The following is a 13,697-nucleotide window of genomic DNA, read 5'->3' on the forward strand; positions in this document are numbered from 1 at the left end:
CCAACATCCACTCTGTCCAGGCCATTCATATTCTGTAAGTTTCAGTTAGATCCCTCACTCAAGCGTTCTTCATATGTTAGGCTTTTCATTCCTGGGACTATTCTCATGAACCTCCTCTGAACACACTCCAGGGCCAGTACATCCTTCCTGAGATATGGGGCCCAAAACTGCACACAATACTCCAAATGTGGTCTGACCAGAGCCTTATAGAGCCTCAGAAGTACATTCCTGTTTTTATATTCAAGTCCTCTCAAAATAAATGCATCATTGCATTTGCCTTCCTAACTACTGATTCAACCTGCAAGTTTACCTTGAGAGAATCCTGGACTAGAACTCCCAAGTCTCTTTACCCTTCAGACTTCAGAATTTTCTCCCCATTTAGAAAATAGTCCATGCCTTTAGCCTTCCTACCAAGGTGCATGACATTACACTTTCCCACATTACACTCCCATCTGCCATTTGTTTGCCCACTCCCCTAACCTAACCAAATCTACCTGCAGCCTCCTCAATGCTACCTGTCCCTCCACCTACCTTTGTATCATCTGCAGACTTAGCCCGAATGTACTCAATTCTTTCATCTGCATCGTTAATGTATAAAGTGAAAAGTTGTGGTCCCAACACTGAGCTTTCTAGAACACTGTTACTGGCTGCCATCCTGAGAAGGATCCTTTTATCTTCGCTCTCTGCTAGACAGCCAAGCTTCTATCCATGCTAGCACCTTGCCTCTGACACCATGGGCCCTTATCTTACTCAGTAATCTCCTGTGTGGCACCTTGTCAAATGCCTTCTTGAAGTAGATAACATCCATTGAGGTAAAAACAATGACTGCAGATGCTGGAAACCAGATTCTGGATCAGTGGTGCTGGAAGAGCACAGCAATTCAGGCAGCATCCGAGGACAGGCAAAATCGACGTTTCGTGCAAAAGCCCTTCATCAGGAATAAAGGCAGAGAGCCTGAAGCGTGGAGAGATAAGCTAGAGGAGGGTGGGGGTGGGGATAGAGTAGCATAGAGTACACTGACATTTTCTAGAAACCCACCGACTCCCACAGCTACCTGGATTACACCTCTTCCCACCCTACCTCTTGCAAAAATGCCATCCCGTATTCCCAATTCCTCCGCCTCCGCCGTATCTGCTCCCAGGAGGACCAGTTCCACCACAGAACACACCAGATGGCCTCCTTCTTTAGAGACCGCAATTTCCCTTCCCACGTGGTTAAAGATGCCCTCCAACGCATCTCATCCACATCCCGCACCTCCGCCCTCAGACCCAACCCCTCCAACCGCAACAAGGACAGAACGCCCCTGGTGCTCACCTTCCACCCTACCAACCTTCGCATAAACCAAATCATCCGCCGACATTTCCGCCACCTCCAAACAGACCCCACCACCAGGGATATATTTCCCTCCCCACCCCTCTCCGCCTTCCACAAAGACCGTTCCCTCCGTGACTACCTGGTCAGGTCCACGCCCCCCTACGACCCACCCTCCCATCCTGGCACTTTCCCCTGCCACCGCAGGAACTGTAAAACCTGTGCCCACACCTCCTCCCTCACCTCCATCCAAGGCCCTAAAGGAGCCTTCCACATCCATCAAAGTTTTACCTGCACATCCACTAATATCATCTATTGTATCCGTTGCTCCCGATGCGGTCTCCTCTACATTGGGGAGACTGGGCGCCTCCTAGCAGAGCGCTTTAGGGAACATCTCCGAGACACCCGCACCAATCAACCACACCGCCCCGTGGCCCAACATTTCAACTCCCCCTCCCACTCTGCCGAGGATATGGAGGTCCTGGGCCTCCTCCACCGTCGCTCCCTCACCACCAGACGCCTGGAGGAAGAACGTCTCATCTTCCGCCTCGGAACACTTCAACCCCAGGGCATCAATGTGGATTTCAACAGTTTCCTCATTTCCCCTTCCCCCACCTCATCCTAGTTTCTAACCTCCAGCAACACGATCCCCTGACTTGTCCGGACTTGTCCGACCTGCCCAGCTCCTTTTCCACCTATCCACTCCACCCTCTCCTCCCTGACCTATCACCTTCATCTCCTTCCCCACTCACCTATTGTACTCTATGCTACTCTATCCCCACTCCCACCCTCCTCTAGCTTATCTCTCCATGCTTCAGGCTCTCTGCCTTTATTCCTGATGAAGGGCTTTTGCCTGAAACATCGATTTTGCCTGTCCTCGGATGCTGCCTGAATTGCTGTGCTCTTCCAGCACCACTGATCCAGAACATCCATTGATTATCCTTGGTTTAATCCGCTCCTTATTTCCTCAGAGAATTCTGGCAGATTTGTCAGGCATGACTACCCTTGATGAAACCATGCTGATTTTGCCCTATTTTACCATACACTTCCAAATATTCAGAAATCTCATCCGTCACGATGGATTCCAGTACCTTGCCCATGACCAAGGTTAGGCTAATTGATCTGTAAATTTCTGTCTTTTGCCTTACTCCCTTTTTAAACAGGAGTGTCACGTTATTGATTTTCCAGTCCCCGGGACCCTCCCTGACTCTAACAATTCCTGAAAGATCACCACTAACACTTCCACTATCTCTTCAGCTATCACCTTGAGAACTCAGGGATTTAGTCCATCTGGTCCAGGGGACTTATCCACCTTCAGGCCATTCAGTTTATCTAATACCTTCATACTCAGCTCTGCCCCCTCACTCTCTTGAATGTTTGGGTTGTTACTCGTGTCTTTCACCGTGAAGACTGACACAAAGTAATTATTCAGTTCTTCAGCCATTTCCATGTTCCCCACTACTATCTCTCCAGCGGCATTTTCCAGCAGCCCAATGTCCACTTTTGCCTCTCTTTTGCCCTTTATATATCTAAAGAAACTCTTACAGTCTTCCTTTATATTACTGGCTAGCCTACCCTCATATTTAATCTTCTCCCTCTTGTTTATTTTGTGATTTGGGGGTTTTGAAGATTAGTGGGGGGATAGGGACAGTGGCTGTGGGAGTGTTAGGTCGGTGTATTTGTGAATGGGCATAGAAATTGGTCGTGGAGAGAGTGGGGAATATTGAAGAGTGGGCAGGTTAATGAGTGATGAGTATTGGGGAGGGGGGTGTGGAGAGTGGGGTGTATCAGAGAGCAGGGTGTTGGGTGTGTGTGGAGAGTGGGGTGTATCGGAGAGTAGGGTGTTGGGGAGGGGTGTGTGGAGAGTGAGGTGTATCGGTGATCAGGGTGTTGGGGAGGGGGGTGTGGAGAGTTGGGTGTATTGGAGAGCAGGATATTGGGGAGGGAGGTGTGGAGAGTCGGGTGTATCGGAGATCAGGGTGTTGGGGAGGGGGTGTATGGAGAGTGGGGTGTATTGGAGAGCAGGGTGTTGGGGTGGGGGATGTGGAGAGTGGGGTGTATCGGAGATCAGGGTGTTGGGGAGGGGGGTGTGGAGAGTGGGGTGTATTGGAGATCAGGATATTGGGGAGGGGGGTGTGGTGAATGGGGTGTATCGGAGATCAGGGTTTTGGGGATGGGGGTGTGGAGAGTGGTGTGTATCGGAGAGCAGGGTGTTGGGGTGGGGGGTGTGGAGAGTGGGGTGTATCGGAGATCAGGATATTGGGGAGGGGGGTGTGGTGAATGGGGTGTATCGGAGATCAGGGTTTTGGGGAGGGGGGTGTGGAGAGTGGTGTGTATCGGAGAGCAGGGTGTTGGGGTGGGGGGTGTGGAGAGTGAGGTGTATCGGAGATCAGGGTGTTGGGGAGGGGGGTGTGGAGAGTGGGGTGTATCGGAGATCAGGATATTGGGGAGGGGGGTGTGGAGAGTTGGGTGTATCGGAGATCAGGGTGTTGGGGAGGGGGGGTGTGGAGAGTGGGGTGTATCGGAGATCAGGGTGTTGGGGAGGGGGGTGTGGAGAGTGGGGTGTATCGGAGATCAGGATATTGGGGAGGGGGGTATTGATAGTGGGATGTATCTGAGATCAGGGTGTTGGGGATGGGGGTGTAGAGAGTGGGGTGTATCGGAGAGCAGGGGAGGGGGGAGTGGGTAGTGGGGTGTGTTGGAGTGAAGGGTGTGTGGGCAGTGGGGGTCTTGGGGGCAGGGTGTTAGGGGTGGGGGTGTCTGTCTGTCCCCCGGTTGGTATCTGTCTGTCCCCCGGTCGGTATCTGACCTGCCGAGGGGGATATCTGACCTGCCGAGGGGAGTATCTGACCTGCCGAGGGGGGTATCTGACCTGCCAAGGGGGATATCTGACCTGCTGAGTGGGTATCTGACCTGCTGAGGGGCGTATCCGACCTGCCAAAGGCAGTCTCTGACCTGCTGAGGGGTTATCTCACCTGCCAGGGGGTATCTAACCTGCTGAGGGGGGTATCTGACCTGCCAAGGGGGTATTTGACCTGCCGAGGGGGGTATCTGACCTGCCAAAGGGGATATCTGACCTGCCAAAGGGGATATCTGACCTGCTGAGTGGGTATCTGACCTGCTGAGGGGCGTATCCGACCTGCCAAAGGCAGTCTCTGACCTGCTGAGGGGTTATCTCACCTGCCAGGGGGTATCTGACCTGCCAAGGGGGTATCTGACCTGCCAAGGGGGTATTTGACCTGCCGAGGGGGGTATCTGACCTGCCGAGGGGGTATCTGATCTGCCGAGGGGGGTATCTGACCTGCCGAGGGGGGTATCTGACCTGCCGAGGGGGGTATCTGACCTGCCGAGGGGGGTATCTGACCTGCTGAGGGGGTATCTGACCTGCCGAGGGGGGTATCTGACCTGCCGAGGGGGGTATCTGACCTGCCGGGGGGTATTTGACCTGCCGGGGGGTATTTGACCTGAGGGGGGTATCTGACCTGCTGGGGGGGTATCTGAACTGCTGGGGGGGGTATCTGACCTGCCGGGGGGGGTATCTGACCTGCTGGGGGGGGTATCTGACCTGCCGAGGGGGGTATCTGACCTGCCGAGGGGGGTATCTGACCTGCTGAGGGGGTATCTGACCTGCCGAGGGGGGTATCTGACCTGCCGAGGGGGGTATTTGACCTGCCGGGGGGTATTTGACCTGCCGGGGGGTATTTGACCTGAGGGGGGTATCTGACCTGCTGGGGGGGTATCTGAACTGCTGGGGGGGGTATCTGACCTGCCGGGGGGGGTATCTGACCTGCTGGGGGGGTATCTGACCTGCCGAGGGGGGGTATCTGACCTGCCGGAGGGGGTATCTGACCTGCCGAGGGGGTATCTGACCTGCCTAGGGGGGTATCTTACCTGCCAGAGGGGGGTATCTGACCTGCCGAGGGGGGTATCTGACCTACCGAGGGGGGTATCTGACCTACTGAGGGGGTATCTGACCTGCCGAGGGGGGTCCGATGAGAACAGCGAAGGCCTCAATGAGCAGCAGCAAGCCGATGGCGCTGGGGAATTTCTGGGAGCCGACGATGTCCATGAGGACCTCGAACTGCAGAGCTCCCACCATCCCATAGGTCACCCCGAAGAAGACGCAGAAAGCCACCAACCCGCTGTAGGTGGCCGCTTTGGCGCTCAGGACGTCGGTCAGTCCGTTACACAACATGGAGAGACTGAAAAAGTAGGCGACTCGCGGCCGCACCAGATCCAGGCCAGCGACCACCCCACTCAGGGGCCGAGCGAAGATGTCAATGAAGCCAATGATGGAAAGCAGGAAGGCAGCCTCAGTGTCTGGGATCCCCATGTCTTTGGCATAGTTAACGATCATGATTGGAGGCACAAAGAGGCCTAGGACCAGGATGAACTTGGAGATGGTGTAGATGACAAAGTCCCGGCTCCGGAATACGCTAAAATCCAGCAGCTTCTGGCTTTTTTTGTTTGTTCCTGACTTCCTGCTGCCGCTCTTGGTGCTGTTTCTGGTCACGACCTGTTGAGAATTCTCCAGCTCCAGGCCAGTGACTTCGGCCTTGGTGGTGGGGAGCATCTCCTTGGCTTCAGGCTGGTCTTTGCTGCTCTGCCTCAGACTCTCGAGAGGCCTCATGACAGCTCCACACGTGCAGCAGTTGAGTAACAGCCCCCCCATGATGAGGAAGCCCCCTCTCCAGCCGTAATAATCCAGCAGGACCTGGCCGAATGGGGAGAGGGCACTGAGGAACACCGGGCTCCCCGCTGCTGCTAGCCCATTGGCCAATGGCCTCTTCTTCTCAAAGTACCTGCCCAGCATTATGAGCGATGGCTGGAAGTTCAGAGCAAGTCCAAGGCCTGCAGGAGACAGAGACAGTTTCTCACCTGAAAGATGATGAATCTGTTTGAAGATTTGAGACTCCATTTGTAAGGTCAGGGCTGGGTTTCAAGAGAGTGACCCAGACATTATCCAGGCAAGAGATTTGAAGACTTTGCCCAATACCAGCTGAGACATTGTCGTTTCTCTGGGTTCGACAAACTACCTTTTTAACTGTACAAACGACATTCTGGATAATCAAACTGTTCAGTGAGAATAAAGTGTTTTAATTCTGAAACTAGTCTGTGGAATCCGCCCCCCCCCCCCCCCCCCCCCGCTCCTCCCCTGGAAGAGAAGTGCAGGTTTAGGTGGGATCTGATTTGGTTTCAATGGGGTGAGGGTGTGGCTGGCTTGGCCAGCATTTATTATCCATCCCCAACGTGGAGTCACACATCAGCCGCATTGCGGTGGGTCTGGAGTTACATGTAGACCAGATCAGGCAAGGATGGCAGATATCCTTCCCGAAAGGACATTAGGGAACACAGTGGACTTTTCTGACAGTAGTTTCATGGTCATCATGAGAATCTTAACACCAGATTTTTATCAAATTTAAATTCCACCATTTGACATGGCAGGATTCAAACCTGAATATCCAGTACATTACCTGGGTCTCCAGCACATTACCTGACTCTCCAGTACATTACCTGGGTCTCCAGCACATTACCTGACTCTCCAGTACATTACCTGACTCTCCGGTACATTACCTGGGTCTCCAGTACATTACCTGACTCTCCGGTACATTACCTGGGTCTCCAGTACATTACCTGACTCTCCAGTACATTACCTGACTCTCCAGTACATTACCTGGCTCTCCAGTACATTACCTGGGTCTCCAGTACATTACCTGACTCTCCAGTACATTACCTGGCTCTCCAGTACATTACCTGGGTCTCCAGTACATTACCTGACTCTCCGGTACATTACCTGACTCTCCGGTACATTACCTGGGTCTCCAGTACATTACCTGGGTCTCCAGTACATTACCTGACTCTCCGGTACATTACCTGACTCTCCAGTACATTACCTGACTCTCCAGTACATTACCTGGCTCTCCAGTACATTACCTGGGTCTCCAGTACATTACCTGACTCTCCGGTACATTACCTGACTCTCCGGTACATTACCTGACTCTCCAGTACATTACCTGACTCTCCCGTACATTACCTGACTCTCCAGGACATTACCTGACTCTCCCGTACATTACCTGACTCTCCAGGACATTACCTGACTCTCCAATACATTACCTGACTCTCCAGTACATTACCTGACTCTCCCGTACATTACCTGACTCTCCAATACATTACCTGACTCTCCAGTACATTACCTGACTCTCCCGTACATTACCTGGCTCTCCAATACATTACTTGGCTCTCCAGCACATTACCTGACTTTCCAGTACATTATAGATTAGATTACATTACAGTGTGGAAACAGGCCCTTCGGCCCAACAAGTCCACACCGACCCGCTGAAGCGCAACCCACCCATTCCACTACATTTACCCCTTACCTAACACTACGGGAAATTTAGCATGGCCAATTCACCTGACCTGCACATCTTTGGACTGTGGGAGGAAACCGGAGCACCTGGAGGAAACCCACACAGACACGGGGAGAACGTGCAAACTCCACACAGAGAGTCGCCTGAGGCGGGAAGTTGAACCCGGGTCTCCGGCGATGTGAGGCAGCAGTGCTAACCACTGTGCCACCGTGCCGCCCCAGGTAATGTACTGGAGCATTATCTGGATTTCCAGTACATTACCTGACTCTCTGGTACAATACCTGGCTCCAGTACAATACCTGGGTCTCCAGTACATTACCTGACTCTCCAGTACATTACCAGGCTCTCCAGTACATTACCTGTGTCTCCAGTACATTACCTGACTCTCCCGTTTATTACCAGACTCTCCAGTACATTACCTGACTCTCCAGCACATTCTCCGTGCCTACTTCTTTAACCAAGACTCCCGCCCACCCTCTGACGACCCCTTCTCCCGCCTCCAACACACCCCATCCACCTGGACACCCCGTGCTGGCCTCCTAACTGCCCTCGACCTCTGCATAGCCAACTGCCGCCACCTGAACTCCCCCACCCCACTCACCCACTCCAACCTCTCACCCTCGGAACGCGCAGCCCTCCACTCCCTCCGTTGCAACCCCAACCTCACTATCAAACCGGCAGACAAGGGAGGTGCAGTAGTAGTTTGGCGCACCGACCTCTACACTGCTGAGGCCAAACGCCAGCTCGCAGATACCTCCTCCTACTGCCCCCTTGACCATGACCCCACCCCCCACCACCAAACCATCATCTCCCAGACCGTCCATAACCTCATCACCTCAGGGGACCTCCCATCCACCGCCTCCAACCTCATAGTCCCACAACCCCGCACCTCCCGCTTCTACCTCCTGCCCAAAATCCACAAACCTGACTGCCCCGGCCGACCCATTGTCTCCGCCTGCTCCTGCCCCATCGAACTCATCTCGGCATACCTCGACACGGTCCTGTCCCCCTTAGTCCAAGAACTCCCCACCTACGTTCGGGACACCACCCACGCCCTCCACCTGCTCCATGATTTTCGCTTCCCCGGTCCCCAGCGCCTTATTTTCACCATGGACATCCAGTCCCTGTACACCTCCATCCCCCATCACGAAGGACTCAAAGCCCTCCGCTTCTTCCTTTCCCGCCGTACCGACCAGTACCCTTCCACTGACACCCTCCTTCGACCGACTGAACTGGTCCTCACCCTGAACAACTTCTCTTTCCAATCCTCCCACTTCCTCCAAACCAAAGGAGTAGCCATGGGCACCCGCATGGGCCCCAGCTATGCCTGCCTCTTCGTAGGATATGTGGAACAGTCCATCTTCCGCAACTACACTGGCCCCACCCCCCACCTTTTCCTCCGCTACATCGATGACTGTATCGGCGCCGCCTCGTGCTCCCACGAGGAGGTTGAACAGTTCATCCACTTTACTAACACCTTCCACCCCGACCTCAAATTCACCTGGACAGTCTCAGATTCCTCCCTCCCCTTCCTCGACCTTTCTATTTCTATCTCAGGCGACCATATCAACACGGACATCTACTACAAACCGACCGACTCCCACAGCTACCTGGACTACACCTCCTCCCATCTTGCCCCCTGTAAAAACGCCATCCCATTCTCCCAATTCCTTCGACTCCGCCGCATCTGCTCCCAGGAGGACCAGTTCCAAAAATGCACATCCCAGATGGCATCCTTCGTCAAGGACCGCAATTTCCCCCCCAACATGGTCGATGATGCCCTCCACCGCATCTCTTCCACTTCCCACTCCTCCGCCCTTGAGCCCCGCCCCTCCAACCGCCACCAGGACAGAACCCCACTGGTCCTCACCTACCACCCTACCAATCTCCATGTACAGCGCATCATCCGCCGTCATTTCCGCCACCTCCAAACGGACCCCACCACCAAGGATATATTTCCCTCCCCTCCCCTATCAGCATTCCGTAAAGACCACTCCCTCCGTGACTCCCTCGTCAGGTCCACACCCCCCACCAACCCAACCTCCACTCCCAGCACCTTCCCCTGCAACCGCAGGAAGTGCAAGACTTGCGCCCACACCTCCCCCCTCACCTCCCTCCAAGGCCCCAAAGGAAACTTCCATATCCTCATTTCCCCTCCCCCCCACCCTGTCTAAGTCAAATCCCTCGAACTCAGCACCGCCTTCCTAACCTGCAATCTTCTTCCCGACCTCTCCGCACCCACCCCAGTCTGACCTATCACCCTCACCTTGACCTCTTTCCACCTATCACATTTCTGACGCCCCTCCCCCAAGTCCCTCCTCCCTACCTTTTATCTTAGCCTGCTGGACAAACTTTCCTCATTCCTGAAGAAGGGCTTATGCCCGAAACGTCGATTCTCCTGTTCCCTGGATGCTGCCTGACCTACTGCGCTTTTCCAGCAACACATTTCCAGCTCTGATCTCCAGCATCTGCAGACCTCGCTTTCTCCCCACAGGGATAATGTGCAAACTCCACACAGTCAGTCGCCTGAGGCGGGAGTTGAACACAGGTCTCCGGCGCTGTGAGGCAGCAGTGCTAACCACTGTGCCACCGTGCCGCCCCAGGTAATGTACTGGAGCATTATCTGGATTTCCAGTACATTACCTGACTCTCCGGTACAATACCTGGCTCCAGTACAATACCTGGTCTCCGGTACATTACCTGGGTCTCTAGTACATTACCTGTGTCTCCAGTACATTACCTGGGTCTCCAGTGCATTACCTGACTCTCCAGTACATTACCTGTGTCTCCAGTACATTACCTGGGACTCCAGTACAATACCTGGGACTCCAGTACATTACCTGTGTCTCCAGTACATTACCTGACTCTCCAGTACATTACCTGGGTCTCCAGTACATTACCTGACTCTCCAGTACATTACCTGGGTCTCCAGTACATTACCTGGGTCTCCAGTACATTACCAGACTCTCCAGTACATTACCTGGGTCTCCAGTACATTACCTGACTCTCCAGTACATTACCTGTGTCTCCAGTACATTACCTGACTCTCCAGTACATTACCTGACTCTCCAGTACATTACCTGGCTCTCCAGTACATTACCTGGGTCTCCAGTACATTACCTGACTCTCCAGTACATTACCTGACTCTCCAGTACATTACCTGGGTCTCCAGTACATTACCAGACTCTCCAGTACATTACCTGGGTCTCCAGTACATTACCTGACTCTCCAGTACATTACCTGGGTCTCCAGTACATTACCTGACTCTCCAGTACATTACCTGGGTCTCCAGTACATTACCTGTGTCTCCAGTACATTACCTGACTCTTCAGTACATTACCTGACTCTCCAGTACATTACCTGACTCTCCAGTACATTACCTGGCTCTCCAGTACATTACCTGACTCTCCAGTACATTACCTGGGTCTCCAGTACATTACCTGGGTCTCCAGTACATTACCTGACTCTCCAGTACATTACCTGGCTCTCCAGTACATTACCTGACTCTCCAGTACATTACCAGACTCTCCAGTACATTACCTGGGTCTCCAGTACATTACCTGACTCTCCAGTACATTACCTGGGTCTCCAGTACATTACCTGACTCTCCAGTACATTACCTGGGTCTCCAGCACATTACCTGACTCTCCAGGACATTACCAGACTCTCCAGTACATTACCAGACTCTCCAGTACATTACCTGGGTCTCCAGTACATTACCTGACTCTCCAGTACATTACCTGACTCTCCGGTACATTACCTGGGTCTCCAGTACATTACCTGGGTCTCCAGTACATTACCAGACTCTCCAGTACATTACCTGGCTCTCCAGTACATTACCTGACTCTCCGGTACATTACCTGGGTCTCCAGTACATTACCTGGGTCTCCAGTACATTACCTGGGTCTCCAGGACATTACCTGACTCTCCAGTACATTACATGGCTCTCCAGTACATTACCTGACTCTCCAGGACATTACCTGACTCTCCAGGACATTACCTGACTCTCCAGTACATTACCTGACTCTCCAGTACATTACCTGACACTCCAGTACATTACCTGACTCTCCAGTACATTACCTGGGTCTCCAGTACATTACCAGACTCTCCAGTACATTACCTGGCTCTCCAGTACATTACCTGACTCTCCGGTACATTACCTGGGTCTCCAGTACATTACCTGGGTCTCCAGGACATTACCTGACTCTCCAGGACATTACCTGACTCTCCAGTACATTACCTGACTCTCCAGTACATTACCTGACACTCCAGTACATTACCTGACTCTCCAGTACATTACCTGGGTCTCCAGTACATTACCAGACTCTCCAGTACATTACCTGGCTCTCCAGCACATTACCTGACTCTCCGGTTCATTACGTGACGGTCCAGTATATTACCTGACTCTCCAGTACATTACCTGACTCTCCGGTACATTACCTGACTCTCCGGTACATTACCAGACTCTCCAGTACATTACCTGGGTCTCCAGTACATTACCTGGGTCTCCAGTACATTACCAGACTCTCCAGTACATTACCTGACTCTCCAGTACATTACCAGACTCTCCAGTACATTACCTGGCTCTCCAGCACATTACCTGACTCTCCGGTACATTACGTGACGGTCCAGTACATTACCTGACTCTCCAGTACATTACCTGACTCTCCGGTACATTACCTGACTCTCCGGTACATTACCAGACTCTCCAGTACATTACCTGGGTCTCCAGTACATTACCTGGGTCTCCAGTACATTACCAGACTCTCCAGTACATTACCTGACTCTCCGGTACATTACCTGACTCTCCAGTACATTACCTGACTCTCCGGTACATTACCTGACTCTCCAGTACATTACCAGACTCTCCAGTACATTACCTGGGTCTCCAGTACATTACCTGGGTCTCCAGTACATTACCAGACTCTCCAGTACATTACCTGACTCTCCAGTACATTACCTGACTCTCCGGTACATTACCTGACTCTCCAGTACATTACGTGACTCTCCAGTACATTACCTGGGTCTCCAGTACATTACCTGACTCTCCAGTACATTACCTGACTCTCCAGTACATTACCTGACTCTCCAGTACATTACCTGACTCTCCGGTACATTACCAGACTCTCCAGGACATTAACTGACTCTCCGGTACATTACCTGACTCTCCAGTACATTACCTGACTCTCCAGTACATTACCTGGGTCTCCAGTACATTACCTGACTCTCCAGTACATTACCTGGCTCTCCAGTACATTACCTGACTCTCCAGTACATAACCAGGCTCTCCAGTACATTACCTGACTCTCCAGTACATTACCTGGGTCTCCAGTACATTACCTGACTCTCCAGTACATTACCTGGCTCTCCAGTACATTACCTGACTCTCCAGTACATTACCTGGGTCTCCAGTACATTACCTGACTCTCCAGTACATTACCTGGCTCTCCAGTACATTACCTGACTCTCCGGTACATTACCTGGCTCTCCAGTACATTACCTGACTCTCCAGTACATTACCTGGCTCTCCAGTACATTACCTGACTCTCCGGTACATTACCTGGCTCTCCAGTACATTACCTGGGTCTCCAGTACATTACCTGACTCTCCGGTACATTACCTGGCTCTCCAGTACATTACCTGACTCTCCAGTACATTACCTGACTCTCCAGTACATTACCTGGGTCTCCAGTACATTACCTGACTCTCCGGTACATTACCTGGCTCTCCAGTACATTACCTGACTCTCCAGTACATTACCTGGGTCTCCAGTACATTACCTGACTCTCCAGTACATTACCTGGCTCTCCAGTACATTACCTGACTCTCCAGTACATTACCTGACTCTCCGGTACATTACCTGACTCTCCAGTACATTACCTGGGTCTCCAGTACATTACCTGACTCTCCAGTACATTACCTGACTCTCCAGTACATTACCTGGGTCTCCAGTACATTACCTGACTCTCCAGTACATTACCTGACTCTCCAGTACATTACCTGGGTCTCCAGTACATT

The 13,697-nt window shown here is 52.5% G+C and overlaps 1 protein-coding gene across 2 annotated transcripts in view; it reads right to left on the reverse strand.

The window, feature by feature from the left end:
- Positions 1–13,697, reverse strand: part of slc16a8 (solute carrier family 16 member 8) — a 62,754-nt gene that overhangs the window by 2,397 nt on the left and 46,660 nt on the right. For both annotated transcript variants that reach the window (XM_087978117.1, XM_087978118.1), the window contains exon 4: positions 5,287–6,162. In XM_087978117.1, the coding sequence (XP_087834243.1) occupies positions 5,287–6,162 (876 nt within the window). The remainder of the gene's footprint in view (positions 1–5,286; positions 6,163–13,697) is intronic.

The sequence above is a fragment of the Chiloscyllium plagiosum genome, unplaced genomic scaffold, assembly GCF_037043375.1.
Source record: "Chiloscyllium plagiosum isolate Xiang-an unplaced genomic scaffold, Cpla_swu_hap1 HiC_scaffold_33, whole genome shotgun sequence".
Lineage (NCBI taxonomy): Eukaryota > Metazoa > Chordata > Chondrichthyes > Orectolobiformes > Hemiscylliidae > Chiloscyllium > Chiloscyllium plagiosum.